At 57.1% G+C, this 27,937-nt stretch overlaps 1 protein-coding gene across 1 annotated transcript; it reads left to right on the top strand.

The window, feature by feature from the left end:
* Positions 1-5,852: 5,852 nt before the first annotated feature.
* Positions 5,853-27,411, top strand: LOC119564978 (maestro heat-like repeat-containing protein family member 7). The gene is made up of 18 exons (XM_037888732.2): positions 5,853-6,110; positions 7,120-7,220; positions 8,894-9,019; positions 10,255-10,334; positions 10,917-11,040; positions 11,664-11,750; positions 12,057-12,161; positions 13,345-13,480; positions 15,745-15,854; positions 17,151-17,300; positions 17,610-17,764; positions 18,145-18,292; positions 21,038-21,214; positions 23,162-23,317; positions 24,932-25,033; positions 25,238-25,340; positions 25,792-25,851; positions 26,712-27,411. The coding sequence occupies exons 1-18, from the start codon at positions 5,975-5,977 to the stop codon at positions 26,897-26,899; spliced, it is 2,244 nt and encodes a 747-aa protein (XP_037744660.2). The 5' UTR covers positions 5,853-5,974; the 3' UTR covers positions 26,900-27,411.
* The last annotated feature ends 526 nt before the right edge of the window (positions 27,412-27,937 follow it).

Genomic DNA, 27,937 nt, shown 5'->3' with positions numbered 1-27,937 from the left:
CCTTCGCTGACACCATCACTTCCAGAGGGAATGGCACTGAGGTTGCCGGGGGAACAGGCATTCTCCGGCTGCCCGGAGCCATTGTTCCATTCACCAGGACAGTCCGATGCCAGGACAGTCCCCCTGAGCTCTGGAGAGGACTACAGGTGCCTTAGGACACCTGCCGTGCAGCTGCTGGAGAGTCAGCAGCAGACATTGGATGAGGAATGGAGCCCCCCAGGGCAGGGGCCATTCAGGAGACCCAGCGTGGGGGGAATCAGGCCTGGGATTCTCTGCAGCGGCTGCTCCCTCACAGGTCTTGGAGAGAGGAGCTGCGAAACCCCCACAAAGCGCCATCCCGGCACAGAGCTCTGTAGCACTGGGACTCCGTACTCGTGAGCCGCAATCCAGCAGGGCCTTGGGCCAGCCCCACCCTCTCCCATTGCCCCGCTCTGGGAGGCCAGGGCACAGTTCACAATTTAGCATGGATCAGCTGCAAGGATCCTGGCGGGCCCTGGTATGGTTGGAGCAGCATTTTCAATGTTCGGGAAAAGCGAGATCTGTGCAATAGGCAACGTAGCTCCATCTGGGCACCAGCCAGCTCCTGTGCCCCAGAGAGCTCCCACAGCTCCCACTGAACAGGGACAAAGGGGGCAGGAGGTTGAACGAGAAGGTGCCAGCCCGGGACCCAGGACACTCATGTTCATTTCCCAGCTCTGCCACAGATGCTCTGTTTGGCTTCGAGCAAGTCCCTTATTCTCTCTCTGCAGCGGTTCCCTGTCTGTAGAGTGGGGGTAGCAGCCAGGCCCTGCCCTGCAGGGGGCAGTTAGAATAAATGCAATCGAGGTTGGGCAGTGCTCGGATGCCAGGGGGATGAGGGCCACAATGGTGCCTAAGACAGACCGAAAGCAAGGGGGAGCTACAGAGCCGGTGGTGAGAGGGGTTTGGCCTTTGACAATCTGCTCTGAGTGCCTGGGCTGTCAGACCCCAGCCAGCCACTGGCATTGCCAGACCTCCCTGATCTACGGTGCTGCTGCTCTCCCTGCTTCTAGGAGTCACTGCCTCCCCCTGGGCCAAGACCCCCGCAGCAATCATCTCCTGGGGCTGCCGTGGCACTGAGCATTAGCAAGGCCTGGGACTCAGTTGGGCGGGGGAGGGGCTGCTATTAAAGCAGCTTCTGCATCGTTGCAGCATTGGGAGAGGAAGCAGAGATGGGACCATTTTACACCCCATGGCCAAAGCACCCGGCAGCTTGGGAAAGTGGAAAGAGCCGCTCGGGTGGACTGGGAGCTGGGGGTGGGGAGAGTTCATGAATCCCCGTTCTGCGCTGTCACGAGAAGGAGGAACCGGGATGGAAGTGATTCTCCCACTCGGGGATCCAGAGACCCCCTGGCTCCAGTGGCATGGACGCAGGGAGGGGCTCTGGCCTGGGGTCTGCAGGACCTGGGACTAGAGGAGCTCAGCGGTCCCTTCCGGCCTAACGTCTGTGACTGTGGGGAGCGGTGTTGGATCATATTAAAGAAGTTCTGTATTAAAATCACAAATGAGTTTGATTCCCCATAGTTTCAATTCCAGGGTATTACTAATTAAGAGGTCTCTTGGTTTTTGGTGCTGTTTCTCTCCCTCTGTGTGTGAAACTTGCAAGCTGCTAATTGTGTTAGTACATTCTGAGACTGAGTCTGTTCTCAAAGCAATTCACAGAGAGAGAGACTCAAAGCAATACTCTGTAACAACAGAAACAGCACCCAGAGACTCCCCGCCCTTTTGTTGTATTAACAATTCTGATTAAAATAGAGATAGAGGATGTATGTGGATGGAGGCTTGGTGTGGATAATAACTGAATGATCAGGGAGGTGCCAGCCTAAGAATCCAATGTCCATCGGCTGAAGAAGGCGTCAAGTGGAAATAACCAGAGGACCCCCGGAGGGCAGACTGGAATCCACCCAACAGCCTCAAGAATGGGAGAACCAAAGAACAAGATAACATCTAGCAGCACGGAGCCGTCAGGAATGTGCTATGTGCTGATTGATTCAGCAACAGCATGATGAAGCAATTCCCATAGACTGGCATAGGAAGAAATTCCTATAAAAATAGACTCTAAAAAGTGAGAACTTTGGGGTCTGATTCTGCAAACCAACTTCCAGGAGCATCAGATGAGCATCTGACAAGAACCTGCTCCCTCCTCATGTCCAGGCCACCTGGCCAGTGGCTTGGCATAAGCAACTCTAAGGCTGGTAACTATGATAACAACCTTGCAGAACCTGTGTGTGTGTGTTTGTATGAATGAATGTGTGAATAAATATGAGACTGAATGGAAAGTTATAGCTATAACTAACTGCTTACTATGATTCTTTCTGTATTCACAATAAATGTGGTATTTTGCCTTTTTCCCTTTCATGAGATCCTGCTGGTTTTTATTTTATTGGTATAACAGCGGAAGGTGCCTCCCATGACCCCGGTGGGGAAGGACGGGCTCTAAAGCCCCGGCGAGGCCAGAGCAAGTCTGGGCTGGGGCATCCCATGGCTGGGGAGTCACACAGTGGCTGGTCTGTGACTCGCCTGCCCATTGTGACACACCCCTGCTGGCTGGCACAGCCTCATCCCCTCACTGCCAGGCTTGGCTCTGGCAGAGCGAGAGCTGGCACGTGCTGCTGGGGAACGCTGAGCCAGCAGTTCCAGCTCCGCCACCGGCAGCAGAAAGTGGGTGGCCCATTTACGCGCAGGCTTCTGCCCACTCCTGACTCCAGGTAGGAGAATCTTCTAGTGTCCACCTCTGCTTTTCCATTGCATCGCCAACCACCCCGAGCCTTCCCCGAGCTCCTGGCTGGGCGGCGCACGTCTGCCAAGTGCCCCAGTGCCGGCCGACTAGTCTGGTGCCAGTCAGGAAGCGGGCAGGGGCATGCGCACAGGAGGCAGTCTGGGGCGGCTCGACAGAAGGGGTCGCACCAGTCGAACCCGGAGTGGACGGAGATAAGGAGGAGGGTTTGGCAGGGCTGGTGGCATGGCACGGGAAGGCGGCACAGGGTGTTAGATGAGGCATTGGGCTGGGACCCAGGAGAGCTGTGTTCAGTTCCCCGCTCCCCTGTAAGTCTTCTGTGTGAGATCAGGTGAGTCCCCGCCGTGTCACGGAGTCCCCGGACGATGCTCTGGAACTGCTCCCTACGAAGTCAGTCAGGACTCTGGGGAAGTCTCCTTTCTGTGAGCAGCCTGTCTACAGGGCAAACAGCTCACACAGCTTCCATCTTCCTGGGTCTGACCTCGGAGCATTCAGCATCCTCTGCCCCTCCGTGCGCTTCCCACAGCGAGTCCGCCCAGGCAGGCTTCTGGGGAAGCCAGAGGGTCCTGCCCCCCAACTCCGCAGTCAGACGTGACTCTCAGCCAGCCAGTAAAACAGAAGGTTTATTAGACCACAGGAACATGGTCTAACACAGAGCTTGTAGGTGCAGAGAACAGGACCCCTCAGCTGGGTCCATTTTGGGAGGTAGTGAGCCAGACAACCACGTCTGTACTTCACTCTATGTCCCCAGCCAGCCTCAACTGAAACTCTCTCCAGCCCCTCCTCCTCTGGGCTTTGTCCCTTTCCGGGGCCAGGAGGGCACCTGATTCCTTTGTTCTCCAACCCTTTTAGCTCTCACCTTGCAGGGGGGAAGGGCCAGGCCATCAGTTGCCAGGAAACAGGGTGTCGGCCATTCTCTGTGTCCAGATCCCTGCACACACCTGCCCTCTAGGGCTCTGCAAGGATCATACACCCTTACTCCACCACATAGAGACTTAAGAACTGCCTAGGGGAAACTGAGGCACCCCCACACTATTCAGAGGAAACATTAAGAACAGTCCCACTTCGTCACACGCTGCAGCAATCATCTCCTGGGGCTGTCATGGCACTGAGCGTTAGCAAGGCCTGGGACTCAGTTGGGCGTGGGGGGGGGAGGGGGCTGCTATTAAAGCAGCTTCTGCGTCTTTGCAGCGGTGGGAGAGGAAGCAGAGATGGGACCATTTTACACCCCATGGCCAAAGCACCCGGCAGCTTGGGAAAGTGGAAAGAGCCTCCCGTGTGGGCTGGGAGCTGGGGGTGGGGAGAGTTCATGAATCCCCGTTCTGCACTGTCAGGAGAAGGAGGAACTGGGATGGAAGTGATTCTCCCACTCGGGGATCCAGAGACCCCCTGGCTCCAGTGGCATGGACGCAGGGAGGGGCTCTGGCCTGGGGTCTGCAGGAGCTGGGACTAGAGGAGCCCAGCGGTCCCTTCCGGCCTCACGTCTGTGACTGTGGGGAGCGGAAGGTCGCTGCCATGACCCCGGTGGGGAAGGACAGGCTCTAAAGACTTAGCAAGGCCAGAGCAAGTCTGGGCTGGGGCATCCCAGGGCTGGGGAGTCACACAGTGGCTGGCCTGTGACTCGCCTGCCCATTGTGACACGCCTCTGCTGGCTGGCACAGCCTCATCCCCTCACTGCCAGGCTTGGCTCTGGCAGAGCGAGAGCTGGCACGTGCCGCTGGGGAACGCTGAGCCAGCAGTTCCAGCTCCGCCACCGGCAGCAGAAAGTGCGTGGCCCATTTACACGCAGGCTTCTGCCCGCTCCTGACTCCAGGTAGGAGAATCTTCTAGTGTCCACCTCTGCTTTTCCATTGCATCGCCAACCACCCCGAGCCTTCCCCGAGCTCCTGGCTGGGCGGCGCACGTCTGCCAAGCGCCCCGGTCCCGGCTGTCTAGCCTGGTGCCAGTGAGGAAGCGGGCAGCGGCATGCGCACAGGAGGGAGCTCGGGGCAGCTCCACAGAAGGGGTGGCACCAGTCGAGCCCGGAGGGGACGGAGACAAGGAGAGGGTTTGGCAGGGCTGGTGGGAAGGCACGGGAAGGCGGCACAGGGTGTTAGATGAGGCATTGGGCTGAGACCCAGGAGAGCTGTGTTCGGTTCCCAGCTCCTCTGTAAGTCTTCTGTGTGAGATCAGGTGAGTCCCCGCCGCTCCGGGCCTCAGCTAATTAGGGAGAACAGGTCCCTTCTCTGCAGAGGGGGGGTTGAGAGCCTAAATACCACAACACCCGTGTGCTCAGCATGGTGGGGTCAGGTAAGTGCCCAGACCGGGAGGTAGCTGGTGGCCCTGCCCCTCGTCCTACTCCAGCCCTGCTCTCACTCCAACCTCGCTCCACCCACGCCCTGGCCTCCTGAGTCCAGCTCCAACCACGAGGCCTGACCACCTCCAGCACGTTTGCTGACACCATCACTTCCAGAGGGAATGGCACTGAGGTTGCCGGGGGAACAGGCATTCTCCGCTTGCCCGGAGCCATTGTTCCATTCACCAGGACAGTCCGATGCCAGGACAGTCCCCCTGAGCTCTGGAGGGGACTCTGGGGAAGTCTCCTTTCTGTGAGCAGCCTGTCTGCAGGGCAAACAGGTGAAATCGCCACAAAGCTCTGCCCCCGCACAGCCTGCCTGCCTGCCGCTCTCCCGCCTTCTGCTTCTTCCCCTTCACGGTGGTGTCAGAGCAACTCCTGCTGCTCACCAGCCCGCCCCCCGCTCCCCCACCCCGCTTGTCTCCCCCACCTGGGACCTGCCACGGCCCCAAGATTCCTGGGGGAAGGGATCAGGGTAATTTCCCTGGGCAGGAAGAATCCTGAGTGGTTGGATGCAGCCTGTCTGCTGGGCAGTTTGTGAACCAGCAGAAGGAGAGGCGGGAGAGACCCGGGGGAGGCCGTTTGGCCTGCGGGATGGGCCTGGGAGTCCGGAGACCTGGGTTCTAATCCTGCCTGTACTGCTGACTGACTGGGTGACTTTGAGCACATCTATTGGCTTGTTTCCCTGCTGGCTGCCTTGGCTAGTTAGAGTCTGAGCCCTACGGCCCAGGGATTGTCTGCAGCACCTGGGGCAACAGGGCCCTGATCTCAGCTGGCAGCTGTAGGCGCTGGTGGAACGGCAATACGTGGACTGGCCCTGATGCTGAACGGGGCAGTCGCCTCTCATCCCTCACAAGCAATGCCTTGTCCTGGCTTCTTGCAGGATGGCTGAGGAAGTCCGCAAGGTCCCCTTGAAACCCATCCGTGCCTGGGAGGAGACAAGACCTCCTCGAAGGAAGAGTCCGCGGAAGAGGCCACAGCAGCAGCAGGAGCTGTGTGTGCCTCAGCCCTTCCATGCTGGTGAGTGGGTGCCTCCTGGGTGGGCGGAGGGGGCTGCAAAAATGGCAGGGGCCATGGCCCTGCATTGCGGTGGGACTTGGCCCCTCTGGGGGTTGGGGTTGCAAGACCAGGGTGTCAGTGGCGGGAGAAGACTCCATCACCTTTGTACAACTCTGGGCTGCCATGAGATGGAGAGACAGGAAAACCCAGGCAGGGGGGAATGGCCCCTCCTGCTGGCAGCAGCTGCAGCCCCTGCATCTGATCGGGGCATTGGGGCGGCAGCAGAAGCATCAGGTGGAGACTGACTGAATTGCCCACCCCGATCCGTCACACTGCGGGGTCGGAAGATGTTTCCACCGGTCGAAGGGGATGCTCTGTGCACTGTGGGTTGTTAAGCCTAGGATTGCAGGGCGCCAGCCAAAGCATGAGATGCCCCCTGATGTTGCAGCCCCATCTGCTGGCTCCTTTGCAGGGGAGTGACACATGGCACAGCACAGGGCATTTGGGTGGGGGGGTCGATGATGGGAAACCAGGGCCTGCCCAGGTTACACCCGGTGGCTGTCAATGGCAGGAGAGGCAGTCAGAGGAAGCAGAACGGGCAGGCCCTGGGTCCCCGTATCCCGCGCAGACTGGGTAGCTCCTCCCTCTCCCGCAGCGGGGAGCAGACCGATTCACTGCCAGTCCCTCTGCCCCCTCCAGCAATGGCCCGGAGAGCGGGGACACCACTCATAGCCTGACATCATGCCTCCTTCCAGGTGTGGCGCTCCCCAAATCCCCAGGCTCAGCCTGCATGCTGGGTGCGGCAGGGAAGTGGGGTGGCCGCTGGGAACCGGGGCTCTGACTGGATCTTTGCTGGGCTGAGCAGCAAAGAGTTGGGGAAACCAGGGATGGCTGTGCCAGACCCTGTTGTGCATTAGGGCTGCTACCCTGCTGGGGTGGGAGCGGGGGGCAAGGGTTTCTGCTAAGATCTCTCTCACCCAGCCTGCAGCTTGGCAGCCCCAGGTATTACCACTGCTCTGTTTTTGATCAGATTCACCATCACCTGGGAATGCCTCCTGCTTTATGGGGCCAGTCTCGCAGGAGAAAGAGACCCTAGAGTACATCAACGCTTTTCTCAAGGGCAATGAACAGGTACCAAGAGCCCTCCTCTGATCTCTCAGCTACTGCCCTGTCCACATGCACCATCCGTCCTTCTCCGCTTGAGGCATGGATTCTAAGGCCAGACGGGACCACTGTGACCTCCTGTATAACACAGGCCAGAGACCTGCCCCCAAATAATTCCTGTTGAAACTAAAGCATCTTAAAAACATCCTCTCTTGAGTTACAAAAGGCACCCACCATGGCCCTTGCCCACTTGTGCCCACTGGATTTGGCCAGTCCCCAGCGTGATGGGTTGTCCCCCTTTGAGGTGCCACCTGATGTACTGGCTTATCACTGAGCCCGCCTGTTCTGCCAGCCTGGGCCCCCGTTACCTTGTCTTGTTGGCCTCGGCTCACAAGCCTCTTCCAGCCATACACACAAGCAGGGCCACGCCCAGCTGCAGAAAGACACAGACACTGAGATCAGCTCTGGGAAGACTCAGCTGAAGGGCCTTGTCCCAGTCCTCTGGTGCCCACCTCCTTTGGAGTACAGACCCAAAGGTTTTATGACATTCGCCCCCTCCCTCGGTGTGGAGAGAGGTATGAACAACTCTTTGCCCCTCCTCCCACTTACTAATTTATACTACAAACTGGGTTGTGGTATAAACAAGAAACAAGATGATTAACTACAAGAGGTAGATTTTAAGCGGTTATAAGAGATAGCAAACAGAACAAAGCAGATTACCGTAGTAAATAAACAAAACACACAAACGAAGCTTTACACACCAGATAGATAGGATAGACATTAGCAAATTCTCCCTGAGTGATAAACAGGTTGGCAGATTCTTAAGGCAGAAGCTGCTTTGGTTTTGCAGCTTGGATTTCCCAGGTTTTCTTGCACAGGCTAGGAATCTCTCTCTCTAGCCTGGGACCATCACTTCTCATGGTTCAATCTTTGTCCCTCAGGTGTTTCCAGGTATCTTATTGCAGGGAGTCTGAGGTCCCGTCCCGTCCCCCCCGCGATGTCATTGTTCCCCTTTTATCTTCTCTTCCCACTTGCTGGAAAACTCTTTTGCTGTGACCTGGGTCCAACAGGTCCCGTTGTGTCGCGTTATCTCAGGGAGGTTTCTATTGCACGCAGTTCCTGGGGTAGCCCTAATGCTTGTGCATTTCCTCCAGGAGCCAGTGTTTGGCTTTTTTGCTGTTCTACCTGAAAGGCTGTTGTGAACCTCACAGTGTTTTTCAGGAACACATACACAGCTGAACTTCAGAACGTCACATCCAACGATAGCACATGCAATCCAATGAGACATTAATGTCTAGCAGAGAAAGACTTTTAGAATGATACCTTACAAGACATACTTGGTACCAAACATATCCTAATTAGATGACAGTGGCGAATATTGGGGTGTCAGGGTGTCACACCCAGATGTTCCTCCCACTCTATCAAGCCCCCCAGTAAGACTGTCTGGCTGCTTAGCCCCCATCTTGCAGTTCCTCTTTGGACACCTACCCCGTGAGATCTGCTCCCTCTCTGGTCTGGTTTCACACAGAGCTGCCCTGCCCAACCCACATAGTCACTCCTGTTGGGAGATGAATGGCTTTCTGGCCTTCGGCATATCAAAGCCTGAGCAGCGCTGGGGGGAAGCTTTCTGACATCTCTCCCACTGGCAGCTCCTTTCCACGCTAACCTTCCTGTTTTTGTCTAATCTCTGCGGGGCATAGGAGGAGGCCAAGAAACTTGAATTCTTGGATTGTGTCATCACCATCAGCAGGGCCGTCCTCACGAGGCACCCACAGAGAAACCTGGCAGCTTTTCTTGGCAAAGCCCTCCTTGTGAAAAAGATAAAGGTGAGTAAAACACACACTCGGGCTATGTTACTTGGGGGGTTTAGTGATTGGCCTGGAGAGCTCTGCAGATTTGTCTACCTTCAACTGCCAATCGCTGGATCGTGTTGGACGTTTGTCTGTTAGACTGAAGAGCCCATTATCAAGCATTTGCTCCCTGTGTAGGTACTTACAGACTGTCATCAAGGCACCCTGTAACCTTCTCTTTGCGAAGCTGAACTGATTGATTTCTGGAGTCTCTCACTATAAGGCATGTTTCCCAGTCCTTCAGTCACTCTTGTGGCTCTTCTCTGACCCCTCTCCAATTTATCAACATTCTCCTTGAATTGTGGGCACCAGACCTGGACAGAGGATCCCAGCAGTGGTCGCACCAGTGCCAAATACAGAGGGAAAATAACCTCTCTAACAACTGGAGATTGCCCTGTTTGTCCAGCCCAGGATGGCATAAGCCCTTTTGGCCCCAGCCTCGCACTGGGCGCTCCTGTGCAGCTGATTACCATGACTGAAAAGTCTTTTCCAGAGTCACCGCTTCCCAGGTTAGAGCCTCCCATGCTGTGAGTGTGGCCTGCGTTCTTTGGTCCTGAACATGTCACTGTATTGAAACGTAGATTGTTCCCTTGCACCCAGCTTCCCTAGTCACCAGGTCGCTCTGTATACACCAGTCTCCCTGCACAGAGCCCCAACTCCGCAGTCAGTGCCCACTAGGGAACTAGCAACAAATCTGCTCCGTAGATTGGGAAAGTCTTTGCTCTGCGGCGCTGCAGAAAGCTTTCCGGAGCTTACCTCCCTTCCCTGAACGTGGGACAGCGTGTGCTGGTGGGTGGTCCAGTGGGCTGGGGCTCAGTTCCTCAGTGAGACCTTTGGGCAAATCACTTCCCCCTCTGTGCCTCAGTTTCCCTCCCATGCCTTGTCTCGTCCAGTTAGTTCGTGAGTTCTCTGGGGCAGGGACTGGCTCTCACTGTGTGTGTGCAGGACCTGGCACAAGGAGCCTGGTCTCAGGTGGAGTCCCTGGGTGCTAATGCTGATGGAGCCTTTGCAGTGCACTGGCGCGTGACGCTGGGGCACTGACCACAGGCCCTGCACTGCGCTCCCCAGCTGGAGCCCTGGACACCATCAAGCCCACAGTAGGACGACCTGTCTGCCGAGGCCACGTGTTGCAGGCCCTGCTCTTTGCTCCCCAGTCGGAGCCTTACGGGAGCTCGGAGCCCGGCTGGCACTTCCCCACATTGTCTCCCCAGGAGCTGATTGATCTTGAGTCCGTCGACTCCCTGACCAGCGGGGTGCGTCAGCAAGCGATGCTCGCCATCATGGAGCTGAGGTACCCGGCCTGCCCGCCCAGCCCCAGCTAGTGCTGTGTGCAGCCAGACACGCCAGCCTCTTGGCATGGCCAGTTCTCCAGGGCATTGCCCCCTCTGCTCCTCCCCCGTCTTCTGATTCCCCCGGGCACGTGGCACCAGGCGATGGTGCTGGTGGATGTGAGCTGGCACCCGTGGGTTGGTGGTGGAGGATCCTTCGGTGCCTGGCGACCTCTCCAAGTGGCCGTGTGAAGATGTGGGAGAGGGAGCGAGGGGGTTGGACCGGTCCCCTCTGGGACCCGCAGGCGATGGCTCCGGGGGGAGAGGGGCAGTTGGGCACTGCTGGAGGGAGCCACCGGAGTTGCCGCCAGCTGTGCCAGCTGCATCACACCGGCAGCTCAGCGACTCCCTGCGGCTCAGAGGCTGGGCAGGCTGAGCCCTGGCACGTGGCACAGCCTACGCCATGGGGGGCTCTCTCTCAGTGCCGCTGGTGCCCTGCTCTCAGCTTCCCAGAAGCCTGCCCAGCATGTCCTGGGAGCCTGAGGCCAACATCAGTGCATCAGTCTCGCCTCAGCCCTCCAATCCGCGCGTGTCTCTTCTCTTAGCAAAGTGAAGCCACTGCTGCGGGGAATGGAGCTATCCAGCCTGCTCAACGTCTGCTTCTCCAGCACCTTCTCCCTGCCTCCAGCAAACACCAACCAGGGCGTGGAGGCTGCTCTATACGACAACGTAAGCCCCAAACTAGCCATGAGGAGCTGCCCCAAACCGAGGGGGAATCCTGCAAGTCGCTCGTGTCCCTGCCCCCTGGGTTACCTGGCGCTGGCATAAGAGTGTAATGATCACAGCTCCTTGGCAGCGCTTCAGCTCAGGACCTGCAGTACCAAAGCACAAGCCCCACCGCCGCAGATAAAGGAGTAACTCCCTCATAGGGTAGCAGTAGTAGGCATTTATCCTTCACAGGCACCTGCAATTAGTGGGGAACAGACACTCCCTTCACAAGCACATTCACCCCAGTGCATGGCTGAGGGCCATGAGATCGGCTGCTTGAGATGCACACAGGCCAGGGGAAGTGAAGCTTGGCTGGAAATCTCCCCTCCCCCTCAAATGCGGAGTCCTTCCTGACTCTTCTAATGCGTTAGACTGTGTGCAGTGGCCTCCCTGGGGACAGCAAAAACGGGTGGGGTCCTGTTGCCAGGAGAGTTTGCAGTAGGTCCCCTGCGGGTACAAGTGAGAGGGTGAGCTGGAATAGCAGGGGCTGCCATGGCCTGGGGCATGTCACACGCCAGGGCATTGGTTCATCGCCTGGCTGGGTAACGCCACTTGCTGTGGTTTCTCCTCTGTTCTGCACGCAGACTCTGAACACCATGGATGAGCTGTTGAAGGCCTTGGTGTGCGAGGAGGAGAAGCCCAATCTTGTGGTGCTGCAAAACATCATGGAGGTGTGGAGGCATGGGGGCAGGAAGGGGACGAGTCCTGTAGCTGGGGTGGGGCTCTGGGACCTAGGTTCCATTTAATCCCAAGCATGGGACACCCCCGTGCCTTCTGCTCCTCAGAGTAGTGGCCCCACACTTTCCTTTGTCTTTCTCTTGCTCCTAATGCATTTACAGAGCTGCTTCTCATTGCCTTTTATGTCCCTTGCCAGTTAGAACTCATTTTTGCCTTAGCCTTTCTGATTTTCACTCTATGTGCTTGTGCTATTTTTTGGTACTTCTCCTTCGCAATTTGTCCCAATCTGTTTCTCTCAGGTCTTGCTCCCCTGGACCGCATCCAAGGAGGTGCATGTGCGGCTGAGGGCAGTGGGAAGAATCACCTGGCTGACCAAATTCATCTCTGGTCAACATAAATTCAAGGTGAGCAGCCTGTGACTCTGGCCGTCTCCTAACTGCACTGAGCAGCCTCGCGGTGCAGCGCTCCCTGGCAGGGAAAACCCGGGCCTGGAATAGTGACTCAGCAAGATCCTCGGTAGGAGTCCAATCTAATGAGCCCTGATGTGGACGGGTCTGTCCTCTGACTCCAGTGGGCCTTGGGTGGAGCCCCATAATTCTATCTCCAAGGACTCTCCCCGCTGTTCCCCTAGGACCAAAGTCTGCTCCGCAGGGTCAGCGGATTTACAGAGGATGGCCCTGAGAGCACCCTCTGAACCCAGGTGTCTGTTCACCCCCTTTGTCAGTTGCCCCCGGGATGCTTTGGCATCAGCTCCTGCCAGGCTGCCAGATGAACACCCCCTGCTCTGGGTGCTCAGGGCCATTGAGCTGCTCCAGCTGCTCCATCCCCCCTGTGGCAGGGCCTCCCCTCCGGCAGCTGGAGGGGGGCGCTTGGATGATATGTCCCCAGAGGCTGGGGCAGCAGAAGAGAAGGAGGGAGGTGGGAGGGGACACAGTGAAAGGGATGGGAGGGGCCAAAGGAGCCAGAGCAATGGGGAGTGGGTCAGGGGAGGCCGTGCAGACCCCAGGAGAGGAGGGCAAGGGGCTTGGTGCGACATGGGGAAGAGCAGGGAGCGAGCGCAGGGGCTGCAGGAGGGGCAAGGGAAGGTCTGGCAGGAGGGGGAGGCTAGAGGGGGAGGCTGCAGGAGAGAGCCGGCAGGAGAGAGCCGGCAGGCTGGGTGCGGCGCAGAAAGTGGGGGTTGTGGGGAGCTCCAGGATGGAGTGAGAGAGGCGCAATGCAGAGAAGAGGAGTCCAAGGTGACCTCACGCTCCTGGACCTGAGGTCAGTGGAGGGAGGGGGATGGGAGAAGGGGCTGGGATTAGGAGCTTGCCCTTGAGATGGAGACTGGACGTTAGTTCATTCCTTACCCAGGTCCCCACTCGAGGGCAACGTTTGCTGACTTTGCTACCCAGACTTCCCGTCCCTGCTGAGCTTCCCTCAGTCCCTGGTGATGGGCCCCATGGCTCCTCCTGCTCTCATTGTCCCCAGTCTCTCTGCGCTGGGCTCTGCCTCCCCCGGTTCTAGCCCCTTGCTAGTGCAATGCCAGGGGGACATGCTGCGCTGGGCCTGCAGGGGCGAGTGACTCCCCTTGCTCCCTCTCTCCGTCAGGGAGTGGAGGAGTTCAGAGTCCTGGGCCAGCTGGTGGGCTGTCTCACTCTGCTCTGTGCTGAGCAGGAGCAGGAGATCTGCCGATCGGCTATGGAGGGACTTCACCACCTCTACACCTTCATGCTGCGGCAAAAACGTAAGAGCACTGGAGACCCTTGTCCTTCCTAAATACACTGACATGGGGTTTCCAAACATGGGAAACATATTTATTGAACACTTCTGCCTTTTCTGCATCCTTTTAAACAGTCTCCATCTAGTAAGGAGTCTACACCATTGCTAGGATTTCTTTTGTTCCTAATACACTTTTTGAAAAAAACCTCCTTAGTATCCATAGTCCTTCAAGCCATGGAGTTTCCCCTGATGTCTTTATATTCCCCTGTCCATATTCTACTCTTCATAACTCACATAAGAATGGACATACTGACTCAGATCAGTTCATCTAGCCCAGTATTGGGTCTTCTGATAACGGCCAGTGCCTCATGCTTCAGAGAGAATGAACTGAAAAGGGAAATTTGGAGTGATCCATCCCCTCTCATCCAGTCCCAGCTTCTGGTAGTCAGAGGTTTAGGGACATGCAGAGTCTGGGGTTGCATGGCCTAATTATCTTGAACCCAATTATCCTTTTAGGCTTCACAACATCCCACGGCAACAATTTCCACAGGTTGCCTGTGCATTGTGTGCAGAGATACCTTCTTTTCTTTGCTTTTAACTTGCTGCCTATTAATTTCAGAAAGTGACCCCTAGTTCCCGTGTTATGTGCAGGGGTAAATAACACTTCCCTATTCACTTTCTCCACACCAGTCATGATTTTATAGACCTTTGTCATCTTCCCCCTTAGTCAGCTCTTTTCTAAACTAAATGGTCCCAGGTCTACACTGCAGACCTATATTGTTATCACTCCATTGCTCAGGGGTGTGAAAAATCCACACCCCTGTTGGCAGAAGCACCCCTCCCACTGACATAGCTAGCGCCTCTCCGGGAGGTGGATTCAGAGCTTGTTGGCAGAGAACCATCTTCTCTTCAACGCTACAGCGCCGGTGCAGCTATGGCCATAGAGTGGTTTAAGTGTAGACTTGCCCCCAGTCTTTTTAATCTTTCCTCATATGGAAGCTCTTCCATACCCCTAATCATTTTTGTCACCCTTCTCTGCACCTTTTACAATTCTGGTATATCTGTTTTGAGATGGGGCGACCAGAACTACACGCGGTATTCAAGGTGTGGGCGCGCACATTGGATTTGTATAGAGGCATTATGACATTTTTCTGGTTTATTATCTATCCCTTTCCTAATGGTTCCCAACATTCTGTTGGCTTTTTTAACTGCCACTGCACGGTGAGTGGATGTTTTCAGAGAACTCTTTACGATGACTCCAAAATCTCTTTCTTGAGTGGTAATTTAAACCCCATAATTGTGTATGTATAGTTGGGATTGTGGTGTCCCGTTTGCATTTATCAATATTGAATGTCATCTGCCATTTTGTTGCCCAGTCCCCCAGTTTTGTGAGATCCCTTTGGAGCTCTTCGCAGTCTGCTTTGGATTTAACTATCTTGAGTCATTTTGTATCATCTGCAAATTTTGCTACCTCACTGGTTACCCCTTTTTCTGGATCATTGATGACTATGTTGAACTACACTGGTGTCAACACAGATCCTTGGGGTGCCCCGCTCTTTACCTCTCTCTACTGTGAAAACTGACCATTTATTCCTGTTGTTTGCTTCCTATCTTTTAACCACTGACCCATGAGAGAACCTTCCCTCTTATCCCATGACAGCTTACTTTGTTAAGAGCCTTTGGTGAGGGACCCTGTCAAAGGCTTTCTGAAAGTCCAAGTACACCATATCCACTGGATCACCCTTCTCCACATTCTTGTTGACCCCCTTCAAAGAATTCTAGTAGTTTGGTGAGGCAGGATTTCCCTTTACAAAAGCCATGTTGACTCTGAAACTTTCACCCTCCTCAGCAGCACAGAGGCTGTCAGACGGGGGGTGGGACCACTCTACTGCATCCCTGAAAGTCTCCTCTATGTACCTCGCTGTCTCCCTTGGCTCCACCAGTTCGGATCCTCTGGCCTCCTGGTCTCCGAGGGCAGTAGCTCCTTGGGCCAAATGCCCAGATGTGCTAGCTGCCCACAGGGCTGGTAATCCTACATGCTGCATTCAGTGCAATCAACTGGAGAGCCTCACACTGCTGCTGCACTTCTGCCTGGTTTATTTTGACTCTTCCAGGGGGGTTAGTTTGTTTAGTTTTGTTCGGGGCGGGGGGGGGGGGGGAGTTTATTGGCCTGAATTTACAGTATGTTTCTTAGATGTACTTGTCTCTAAACTTCCTTGCAAAACTCCCATTTCCAAAGCTAACCTCTGATTTCTATTGCCTGCTGTTTGTTTCCCCTCCCTGGTTCAGGCACCACGCTGGCAAAGCAGAGTGCAGAGTATCTGCAGGTCTTCAGGGAGTGGCGAGCGGAGAACACCTTCTGGGTCACCTGGTTCACCAACACCAGCAATATCGCCATGGTAACTACTTTCAATGCTTCCTGGGATTGTTGTGCCCAGAGTTCTCAGGAGAGAGAAATTAACACCTTAGGAGTCAGGGGGAAGGGACAGACCCAGGCGTGTGACTGACCCCATCCAGCTGGGACGCAGCCCTGCCTATGGCCCACTCCACCTCATAGAATCATAGACCTCAGGAGGTATCCAACCCCCTTCTCATAGCAGGACCAACCCCAACTAAATCATCCCAGCCAGGGCTTTGTCAAGCCTGACCTTAAAAATCTCTAAGGATGGAGATTCCCCACCTCCCTAGGTAACCCTTTCCAGGGCTTCACCACCCTCCTAGTGAAATAGTTTCAGAGTAACAGCCATGTTAGTCTGTATTCGCAAAAAGAAAAGGAGTACTTGTGGCACCTTAGAGACTAACCAATTTATTTGAGCTTAAGCTTTTGTGAGCTACAGCTCACTTCACGAAAGCTTATGCTCAAATAAATTGGTCAGTCTCTAAGGTGCCACAAGTACTCCTTCTCTTCCAGTGAAATAGCGTTTCCTCATATCCAACCTGGACCTCCCCCACTGCAACTTGAGACCATTGATGCTTGTTCTGTCACCTGCCACCACTAAGAACAGCCGAGCTCCAGCCTCTTTGGAACCCGCCCCCCCGACCCCCGCAGGTAGTTGAAGGCTGCTATCAAATCCCCCCTCACTCTTCTCTTCTGCAGACTAAATAAGCCCACTTCCCTCAGTCTCTCCTCATAATTCATGTGCTTCAGCCCCCTAATCATTTTCGTTGGCCTCTGCTGGACTCTCTCCGATTTCTCCACATCCTTTCTCTTGTGGGGGGACAGATGTGACCTCACCAGTGCCGAATAGAGGGGAATAATCACTTCCCTCGATCTGCTGGCAAGGCTTCTACTATTGCGGGCCAATATGCCTCCCTCCATGCCACATCCCAAGATGCACTGGGTCTCATCCAAACCTGATCCCAGCTCCTTGTCAGGTGTGGTGGGAGCTTCCCCAGAGATTAATGCTCTCCAAGGCATCATTGCGTCCACGCACCAGTGCCAGCCCCTGCTGACCACTAGAGAGTGTATCCGTGCTGTGCGGTATTGTGCCCCCGTGCACTGCCACGCTGGCCTGTGCCATGCACGACAGCTCCTGATTGCTGGCTGGGTACTGTGCATCCCAGGTGCAGTAACCCAGCCCTGTCCCGGCAGAGCGGGCTTTGCCTGCACTCCTGGCTGGGCCAGTCCTGGCTGCTCGGTCTGACTGGAACCGCACTGGGCAGCAAAAGGGGTTTCACTGGCAGGTTTGTTTCAGATGTTTGGGAAGTACTTCAACCCATCCGAGCGCATGGACTTCCTCCTCACGGCTATCGAGGGCATGAGAGACACCAGCGTCCATGACTCGGTGGCGGCCAGGCACATGCTGCATGTGATCCTGTGGGTCCCCAGCCCAAGCTTGGAGAGGGTAAGAGCTGCAGTGAGAACAGCCTGCTGGGGGAGCCCATGCGTGGGAGACTCTGCCTCTGGGCGCTCGGCATTACTGGGGGGCAGGTCCTGTGCCATGAGGGGGGCCAGTCTAGGTGATCTCCATGGCCGTTTGTGGTCTTGCAGTCTATGAATCGATAGGCCGGGAATTGGCCCTGTGTTCTAGGCCTGGAGCTGGAGAAGAGGATGTGGGAGGGCAGATGGCTCTCAGGTACGGCAGGTCCCTGGCATCCCAGATCAATAGCAGCGCGAGGAAGCCAAGGCTCCCATCTCCCCATTTCCCTTCCAGGTGTCGGAGGCTGTCATGAGCATCTACCACAACCTGGACTCCATCAGCGAGCCGCTGGCCCAGCAGCAGCTGCTCAAGGCCCTTGTCGTGCTGGGCCACCAGTACAGCGAGGAGGTGGTCACAACCCTGCTGGGCTGCTCGCTGTCATGTGACAGGTACGGGGCTGGGGCTGTTGCCGCTTGCGCTCCGGGTCCCCCGGACTGGTCCCGCTGCCAGGGACAGGGGCGTGCAGAACCTTCCAGAGACCTCCTGCTCCCTGCAGAGCTGCTGCTTGTTCTGGAGGGTTTTGCAGGCTGACATGCCGTGGAGACAGGCCAGCCTGCAAAACCCCAGATGGCAGCCCTCGGCCTCCCCCGGGGCTGACACTCAGACCCGGCCCCCATGCAGCCTGCGCCAGGCAGTGGGGGCCCTTGCTGCAGCAGGAGGGCAACAAAGGGCCAGCCGGTGGCGGGAGACCCAGCAGGGTGCAGGTGGTGGTGGGTGCAGGAGGCTGGCGGGGCTCTGGCCAGGTGAAATCGGCTCTCTCCCTTTGCAGCGTTGCTGTGGAGATGTGGAGGGTGCTGACATCCCACCCCAAGACCGCAGGAAAGGTCCTCCGGGAGCTGCTCGACAGGCTGCAGGAATGGCCGCTGCGCCAGCATCACGATGTCTCTCAGCAAGAGGCTGGCGTCGCCCCCTTGGCCGTAAGTTCCAGCCCCTGCAGCAAGGGAAGGAGCGCCGTGTTTCCCCTCCACGGCCTGAGGGTGTCTCTCAGTCTCCCACTGGGTATCGCCATTGGGCCAAGAGAGAGAGCGTGACTCTAGCCAGCGCTATGGTCGAGGCAGAACACGCCGAAACCCTCTCCTGGTGCTCTGGGACAGCTCTCATAGAACCGCAGGGTGAGAAGGGATCGCAAGGTCAGCTTGTCCAGCCCCCTGCCAAGATGCAGGATTTGTTGTGTCTATCCCAGCCGAGACAGATGGCTCCAGCTTCCTTCTATAAACCTCCAGCAAAGGGGCTTCCACAAGCTCCCTAGTCGTCTGTCCCATTGTCCTACTCTTCTTACAGTTAGGAAGGTTTTCCTGAGATTTAATCTAAATCTGCCGTGCTGTCGTTTGAACCCATCCCCTCTTGTCCTGCCCTCTGTGGCAAGAGAGAACAACTTTTCGCCATCTTTTTTTCTGGCAGCCTTCAAAGAATCTGAAGGCCATTAGCGCGTCCCCCCTCAATCTCCTCTTTTCCAAACTAAACATAGCCAGTTCCTTCAACCTTTGCTCGTATGGCTTGTGTTCCATCCCTCTGATCATCTTTGTCACTCGCCTCTGGATCCATTACAGTTTCTCCACATCTTTTGTAGACATTGGTGACCAAAACTGGACACCGTACTCCAGCTGAGGCCTAACCAGCACTGAGTAGAGTGGTACTATCACCTCCCATGACTTGCAGGCTATACCGCTGTTAATGCAACCGAAAATTGCATTTGCTTTTTTTTTTTTTTTGCAACAGCATCGCTTTGCTGACTCATGCTGAGGCTGTGATCCACCGCAGCTCCCAGATCCTTCTCAGCAGTTCAACCGGTTATCCCCCATTCTGTTTCTGTGCATTTGCTTTTTCTTCTCTAAATGTAGCACCTCACTTTTGTCTTGGGTGAGTTTCATTTTGTTGTCTAGAGCCCAGTCCTCCAATTTACCATGATCCCTCTGAATGTGAGCTCTTTCCTTCAAAGTCTTGGCAACTCCTTCATCAGGGAGCTGATGCAGGGCTGGAGTCATTGAAAGCTTCCCAGGGGACCTGGCCCTGGCCTGGAGTCAGGAGCCCTGGTTTCTAGTCCTGGCTCTGCCTCTGACCTGCTGGGTGACCTTGGGCAAGTCCCTGCCTGGCTTTTGTCTGTTGTTCTGCAGGGCAGGGCCTGGCTCCTGCAGGGTGCGTCTCTGGGTGTGTGATCCAAAGAACCCTAGCACTAGAGTAGCAGCAGAGCTGTGGACTCTAGACCTCCAGGGAATGCTGGTGACACCAGTGATCCGGGACGCCGGGACAGAGCCATTTTGCTTCAATTGGAACCATTTTTTCCTACGAATCCCCTTTTTGAGCCTCGTAGGTTTTAACTGTTGACGTCACAGCTCTGTCCCGCAGCACTTGCTCCTCTGAAGAGCTCGAGAAGGGCCTTTTGCTGCTCAGACCTCATAACAAGTGTGATAGACACAGCATAGTGAAGGCAGAGAAAACCCTTGGGACTTAAATACATAGATCTGGCAGCTTGGTCAAAGAGGAGACAATCTGAAGGCAACTCTCCCTAATGATAATTTACTTCCCTTGAGAACAGCGGGTGAGTCCGGTTTATTAAACCCGGACGATGAATCGATCAGACATGGAGAGGGCATGACTGTAATTCTCTTTGTTATCCACCATTCCCATTGTTCCATGTCCTCAGCCTGGTTTTCACTTGCTGGTATTTTATTTTTCCTTTCGGAACCGGCAAGCCTGTATTGGACACTTTTTCCCCTGATCCCGGTTGAGGTTTTTTGGGCCTGTCTTTGAACAGTTCAAAAGCCAAATACAGAAATGATTGAATCTGGCTTTTAGTAACAGACCAATGCTAGAACTCGTGTACAAAATCGGCTCCCTCGCCGAGGCTGGGCTGTAAGGCCCGGGACTCAGCAGAACCCAAGTTCAGTTTCAGGCTCTGCCAGACTCCCTGGGTGACCATGGGTGAGTCATGTCGCCTCTCTGTGCCTGAGTTCCATGTCTGTACAATGGGGATAGAAATCCTTCCTTTGTGTGTCTAGCCTGGAAGCTCTAGGCCAGGGAATGTCTCTTTCTGTGCCTGGAAAGCCCCCAGCACACGCCCTGATTGCAGATAGGTGCTGGAGGTGCTATTCTAACCCTTATAAGAAGAATACACTTGATTTGTTTGGGGTCAAGGTGTTGTGCAGAGAAGTTTCCACAGATGATACCTGCTAATAAATACCACCCCCAGAGATCGGGGGTACAAGGAAGCAGCTGCTTATGTTGCAGGTAGCCGGCCCCGCTGCCTGCGATCCTAGCTGGGGCTGTGCAAGGGCTTTGAGGCTCTAATATGTCATCTGGAGGCGGGACGCTGGAAGACTTTTTCTAGTGGAGGTGCTGAGCACCCCCTTACACCTGTCCACACACCCCACCACCCCTAGAGCTGGGGTCAGGAGCAGGGCCATGGCTCCAGGGGGGCGGGAGAGGGATGGGGCAAGGGGGCCGAGGCTGGGGCCACAGCTGGGAGTTGGTGCAGGGCCGGCAGCTGGGACCTTGTGTGTGGGGCCAGGAGCAGAGCCCCCCGTAAAACCTTGGAGCGCTGCAGCACGCCCTGCACTCCTAGTTCCCGTGGCTCTGTCTGCAGGGGAGGCAGACGTTGTTTTGGAAATGGCTTGTTGGGTCACCGGAGGGTGTTTCGTAAAGCAGCTCCTCCTTTCACACAGGTGGGGAAAATCCAGCGTCAGCAGCCAGTCATCGTGGAGCGGCTACACGAGGCAGACAGGGGCGTCATCTCCAATGCCATCACCGTGCTGAGAGACATCCTCGCCGGCATGGACAGGCAGAGCGCCAGCACCGTGGCTGTGCAAGTGGCTGAGAAACTCCTGCCGTTCTTTCATGATGTAAGGCCTGGCGGCCCGCGGGAGACCCTTCAAGCCACAGACGTGTGAATGGGGCTGGCGGGTGGGATAGCGGGACCTATGCTATGGCCCCAGCCAGAAAAAGGATTGTCGAAAATGACATGAACCCATTCCCGCCTTCTTCTGCTACCCCATTCTCCATCAGAGCATATGGCAGTAAGGGTGGGAACCCTGGTGTCCTGCAGGCCTGCTGACAAGGATCAGGGCAGCCTGGGGACGAGGCTCCCCTTGAGGGAAGGACATGCATTCCTGAGCCTGCATGCAGCGAGGGGGCCTCTGCAGCACAGGGTGCCGCAATGCTCCTGCTGGCTTCCAGGGTAACAAGTGATGGTACCCTGGTGAAAATCCTGCCCCTCCCCTCCCTGGCCAGGAATCCCACAGCTGGCCTGTCAGCTCCATAAGGAAACGGCTCCGTCTGTAGGTTCTGCAGCTACCGCCCTTTCCTCTCCCCTTCGTTCTCATGGCAGGGCAGCAACAAAGGAGGGGCTAGTTCTCCCCAGGCCTTTTGGAACCACAAACGAGCCCCCGCCAGCGTGTTCACCAGACTGATGTTCAGTCCCCCACTGCACGGCGAGAGCCAGCAAAGTGGGCGGGAGAAAGGGACCCATCCATTACTGCCTTCCAGGGGTAACGCCCCAGTGGGGGCTCCTGGAGGGACCACCCACCTCCCCAGCTCTCACAACACTCAATCCTACCCTCAGCCCTCCCCAACTCTGCTGGGACCCGGCCGCTCTTGATTGAGCAGTGGCACAGGCCCAGCTAAAGATCAACACCAAGAGCAGCTCCTGCATCTAGGCCAGCACCCGCTCCTGGTGGAAAGACGACTGAGAACTACTGTTCCAAGAGCCTGTCTCCAAAGTGACCAGACAGGAGAGCGCAGCCAAATAGATAAACAGACTAAAAGAACTTAGGAACACTTTTACAACAGACGTCACTCAGAGAACTGCCTGGTCTAGAACCTGGTGCCCAGAGGCGACACGTAACTGCTGATTGGGGGGGCACCATTTAAAGGTTCAGCCACTCTCAGAACAGCTCAAGTCAACCCGCCCCAGGGTGCCCCCCCTTACCCTCAGCCTCACCTCCCAGAAAGCAGTGGCCCCTCCCTACAGCCCCCAGCTATTGCTCCTGGTTCTCCCTGCTGGGCACAGCTCGCCCGGCCTCCCAGGTCACTGGACTGGTCTGGCTCCACCAGCTGCCATGCAGCGAGGGGGCATCATGTGACCAAGTGGGGCCGACCCTGAGTTAACAAGAAACCCATGTGTAGGAGTGGGGCAGCCCTTGCCGAACCCCAAGCCCCTGGAGGCTGGGTGGTTTCCAGTCATGGCTTCCAAGGCCCCCTATCTGGGAGCTCCTGCACATTTACCACCCCTTGCTCCTGCTTAAATCCCCCCCAGGTCCCTGTGCGTGGCCCGAACAAACAGCAGTGTAGGAATTTGCCCCCCATGCCTGGCCCCCTTGGCCTCGCTAGAGGGTCGCTGTGGGTCAGCACCAGTGTGAGTCGGGCACGCAAAGCGGGAGGACAAAGTACACACATCCCTTCGCTCTTTGAATCTTTCCTCATTGCTCCCTCTCTGCCGCCCCTGTCCTGGTGCTGCTCTGCCCTGAGCGTTTCCCCTTGGCTTGACAGGCGGGTGCTGATGTCAGTGTGCCCAGAGCTGGTTGTGAGATCCCAGGGGCTGTCTCACCCCACCTTACTGCTCTCTCTGGCCACGAAGTTGCCAGGCCAGCCCCTCAGCTGGTGGAAACCTGCATCTCTATTGCCTTCAATGGTGCTATGCCCATGAGACTCTGGCCCCCAGCTGTGCCTGTATGACTGGGGGTGAGTTAGCAATACCCCCTGCAGGGCAGACATCTCTGTCACAGTGAGCGCTCACCCCGCTGAGTGAGCACGACCGTCACAGCGTCTCCTCCCCACATCCTCTCTTGCAGGAGTCCAGCAAACTCCGGGTGCTCTCCATCGCCCTCTTTAAACACCTGCTGGAGCTTGTAAGGGGGCCCAGCAGGAGGAAGATGAAGGAGCTCGTCCTCCAGAGCCTGGTCCCGCTGCTCCTCCTCCTGCACGATGAGCGTCCCAATGTGTCCCAGGTGAGGCCACGAGCTGGAGCCTGCAGCTGAGATTGTTACAGTGACCAGGAATTTGTTGGGGGGGGACCAACATGTGACACCCCCCTTTCAAGGGTCTGGCCGGCAGAGGGCAGGTGCTCAGTGCTGTGACAATCAGGTGCTCAAAATCACTTGAACGTTGAGTCCAGTAGCGCCATGACCATGGCGCCCCACCCAACTGCTGAGTCTTCCCTGCCTCCTCTGAGCCCAACACTCCCCCGCTGCAGCCAGGCTGAGAGAATGGGTGGGCGGAGGGGTCAGCTCACCACTCCTACAGCCACTGGCCTCCGCACATTCCCCTGGCTGTGCTGGTGGGAAGAGCACAACCCTGGCCATGGTCCCTACCAGGAGCAGAGCTACCCAGGCTCCGGATGGTGCCCAAGACCCAAGGTGCCCTTGGCCAAGCAGCCCGGTCAGCTCTTACTAGCCATGACATGCCCAAGCCCCCCCTCCGCCCCGCCCCAGGTGCCTGTGCACACGCTCGCTCTCATGGCCCCCATCACTTGGGAGCCAAATGCCCCCAGCAGTAATGAATTCACCCTCCTACCCCCCACGAGGTGGGGAACTAAGGCCCAGCATGAGGCCTAGCACCTCAGAAGTATTGAATGCCCATGGGCATTAGGCACCTAAATCCCTTTGTAGCCCTGGGCCTAAGCAACTTGCCTGAGTTCCTGCAGGAAGAGCTGGGAATTGAGTCAGGTCTCCAGCCATTGCCTTAGCCACACCTCCGCCCTTCCGCGAGCAGCCACGGGCCGGGAACCGTTCCGCACACACGGCCTCCGGTTACTAGGCTAGTGGCTTTCAGCCAGGTCGTCCCTAGCCATTTGGGTGCCCTATCCAGCCCCCCCGCAGTGGGGCTGTGTGGGGTCCCAGGCCTCCCCCTCCCCCCCACCAGGGTCTGGGAAGCAGGAGCTGTGTGGGGCCACTTTTGGGGGGCCCACAGGCCCAGAGTGGCCTGGGGGATTAGCGGAGAGCTGGGAGTAGCCAGCTCTGCTTCCCTCGCCCCGGCTCCAGCCGTGTGGCTCGAGGGAGGGGGTTTGGGGAAAGGGATCCCTCCCACACACACATTCACTGACAGCAGCGGGAAGCGGAGCAGCCTGGCCCCAGTCCGCTCTACTCTGCCAGCTCCCAGCCGCGGCACTCCGCTTCCCACTGCCGGTGAGTGCGGGGGGCAATTCTTTGGAGTAGAGCGGGCTGGGACCGGGTTGCTCCACTTCCTGCCACTGCCGGTGAGTGTGGGGTCGCTGGGGGAAGAGGCTTGCGGAGAAGAGGTGGAATGGGGGCGGGTCAGGGGTGTAGCAGGGGGGAAGGGGAAGAGGCTGGGCGGAGGGGGTTGTCTGGGCCCCCCCCAGGGACAGCCCTGCCCTTTGTAGTGGGCGCAGCTCGCGGCGGGGCTGGCCGAGGTGTAGGGAGGGTCACTGGGGCTGGGGCTGCTGCATGTGCAGCATGCAGCCGCCTAGTGGCACCATGAAATTTGGGGCAATTTGGTGCCCCACATTTCGTGGTCCCCTATGCAGCCGCCTATGCCGAGGGACTGCCCTGGCTTCCACCTCCTGTAACCGTGGCCGGCTCGCCCCGGCCCCTCTTGTTTTGCAGGTGTGTTGGGACGCCCTCAGCCGTGCTGTGGAGTTCGTAAGGTGGAGCCAGCTCGGTGCTCTCGTCCAGCGAAAGGAGCTTTGGCGAGGCTGTGACTGCCTGGTGAGGGAGCCCTCCATTGCCCGGCTCCGTGCCCACACCGAGCCCCAGCCCCGGGACCACACCTGGCCCTGGCTGTAGTCCCGCTGCGTGATCTCCCCGGCAGAGGAAGGAGGGGCGAAAGCAGGACACTCCACAGATCTGGAACCTGGCCTGCAGGATGGAAAGGCCTTTAATAACCTTGTGCTCCCTTGTTCTGGCTCCTAGGTGGCGTGCTACAAGGAGAGGGCAGAAACCTTCCTCTGCCAGGCCATGGCCTTTCTGAAAAACCCGCAGGCTCCCATTAGAGAAGCGGCCATCAGGTTTCTAGGTAACCACAGAGCAGAGGGGTCCCTTAAGCAGGGGGGCTGGATCCAGTTTCAGGCTCTCCTCAGTCCCTGCCGGCAGCGAGAAGTAACCCCTGGGCTCCTGATTGCCGAATGAAGGCTCAGGGGTGTCAGAAACCCGCAGGAGCAAGCTCACCCCAAACTGCCCTGATCGGCTGATAGGCCCCCTCCAGCCCCACTGCTCCCCATGCAGTGCCCATCCCCCCCTCCCCCCACCCCACCATGGGCTCGTGGTAGTGGAACCTCAAGGCGCTATGCTCTCCTTTGGCAACCAGCCCCACAGCCATCCCTGGGGACTCGCCCTTTCCCCTGGGGACTCAGGAATCCGTCCTGGGCAGCAAGGGGCAGGGGAAAGCCCCGCTGCTTGGAGGGTGACAGATGCTTTGACACCCTCACTGGGGATGCAGGGATGTGATGAGCTGTTTGTGTGTGTAGGGCTGACTGCCCGGCAGCTGGACCAGAAGAGCCAGGAGAAGTTGGAGGCCATCTTCAACGGTGAGTGGTACCCGCTTTGAGCACTGAGCGCTAGAGGGACGAATGGCCCAGGGCCACGGGCTGGGTTCAATCTCCCACGCCAGCAATGTGATCTTGGGCGAGAGCCACAAAGGGTTGCAAAATGTAGATCCCCAAACCCCCGATCAGCTTCCCCCTCACCCTGTGGTGTCTGCTGGTTGGCATGTGCCCAGGCACTTAGCCCTGACCTCAGAGCTGTGGCCTGGCAAATCCCCAAACTGGGCCTGAGCTGGCTGGCCTTCGCAGATGATTGCCCCCCCCAACACAGCAAAGGTGGGGTCCTGCCTCCCCCCCTTGCACTCACTAGCCCAGGGTTTGTTGCAGTCACCTCCAGGTGGGGTGCCTGGTGTCAAGCCACTGCTCCAAAGGAGACTGAGGTGACGTCCGGTCATCTACCTCCCTGCTGCGTGCCCGGACCCCTGGGCCAGCGCAGGGCAGAGCAGCGTCTCCTCCACATTTGTTGGGGAAAAGGGGGCGGAGAGGTGACATAGCTCTGGCTCCTCACTCCCAGAGCAGGTTCACAGCTCGGCCCCAACCAGACCTAGGGAATGGCAGAGCTCCCTCCTCGGCATTTCCTGGAGGGCAGCAGGGCACCGGAAGTTAGGCGTAGCCTAACAATGCCCAGCCCCCTTTGTGAATCTACCCTTCTCTGGGCTTAAGTGCCCATCTGTGCACCGGGGGGAAGGGGGAGCTTAAATACAGGCAGGGATGAGACCATCAGATACTGCAGGGGTGGGGCAGTTCTAGAAATAGTGAGTGAATGGGGTTCATTGTGGCTTGGTTTGCCAGGGCTTTCCAGAGCACCATGGCTCTGACCTCCATTTCCTTCCTTTCAATCTTAGTCCTCAAAGGCTTGCAGCAGGACAGCAAGTCCTCTGTCAGCTGCCTGGCTTTGCAGACCATGCTAATCCTCACTGCCTGCAAGAAACACCGTCCAGCCCGTGCCAGCCTACGAACACTCTTGCAGAGGATGAGACTGATATGTACAAGGGAGAGCCCAGTCATTGAAGCTGCCCAGCTGTCCGAGTAAAAGCCAGCCTCCCTACTCTGGGGGTTTGGTGCACCAGAGCCCGCCTGGAGCAGGGTGGAACACATCATGCCGGACCATGGCTTCCTCCCCATTGGCCGCTTGCCCTGCCCAGCCACGTGAGTAGTTAACCGCTCAATAGCTTTTATCACCATGTACTTTTTGACAGGTTTCCATGCCCCGTGTAGCGTTTACGTCCCGCCCTCCGTCCCCGTTTCCGGTCGTGTTCATTTTTGGCACCATCGGCCCTTTTGAACATTTATTTTGTATTATTTTTCTGTGTCTGGCCGGGGGAAGGTTGCGTGCTTGTGCTACAGTCAGGCAGGCAGAGCAGCAGAAGGCCTCCTGACGACCACATCGGGAGGCTGCCACTCCTGACGGTGGGGTGGCGGTTGAAGGGGAACCCAGGCCCTCCCGCTCCACTGCGTCCCCGCCCAGGGCCCTAACAGCGTGCTGTGTTTTGACATATTTAGAGAAAAAGTATGAACGAGTAGAAAGAGAGGCTGTAGGGGGTTCGCGGCTCCTCCCCATCCGTCTGGGCGGGCGACCATGCCCCTTGCTACGATACTTCCGGGGTACCTTGGTTCAGGGGAAATAGCTCAGTGTTCATGGTTCTGGCCTGCAGTCAGGCCGACCAACGGTCAAGAGTCTGTTTCCCCGGGGACTTCATTCCGGGCAGGGCTGCTGTCGAGTAGGGGCTCTGGCCTACAGTCAGGCAGGCAGAGAAGCAGAAGGTCCATTTGCCTGGCCCTTGATCAGGGCGGGGCAGCAATCAAGTAGGGGGGCTCTGGCCTACAGTCCGGCAGAGCCGTCGCAGTCTGGGGGAGGTTAGCTCTCTGGTGGGAGAGTCAGCACAACCGTCTGGCGTCCTGATTCAGGCGGGTGCCAGGTCAATCAGGCCTCCTGACAACCAAGTGGGGAGGCTGCTACTCCTGACGGTGGGGTGGCGGTGGTCGGGGAACCCAGGCCCTCCCGCTCCACTGCGTCCCAGCCCAGGGCCCTAACAGCCGTGGAGCGATCCGCCACTGTGTCAGTGGGGAA

This window comes from Chelonia mydas, chromosome 23 (assembly GCF_015237465.2).
Source record: "Chelonia mydas isolate rCheMyd1 chromosome 23, rCheMyd1.pri.v2, whole genome shotgun sequence".
In the NCBI taxonomy this organism is placed as follows: Eukaryota; Metazoa; Chordata; order Testudines; family Cheloniidae; genus Chelonia; species Chelonia mydas.
Note: the sequence above shows the minus strand (reverse complement) of the source record. Positions and strands in the feature narration are given on the sequence as shown.

Excerpts from the sequence above, each read along its gene's own strand:
- LOC119564978 (XM_037888732.2), top strand. The coding sequence starts at position 5,975 with ATGGCTGAGGAAGTCCGCAAGGTCCCCTTGAAACCCATCCGTGCCTGG. Across the intron at positions 25,034-25,237 it reads GGCGAGGCTGTGACTGCCTG|GTGGCGTGCTACAAGGAGAG; the intron begins GTGAGGGAGCCC and ends TCTGGCTCCTAG. Across the intron at positions 25,341-25,791 it reads AGCGGCCATCAGGTTTCTAG|GGCTGACTGCCCGGCAGCTG; the intron begins GTAACCACAGAG and ends TTGTGTGTGTAG.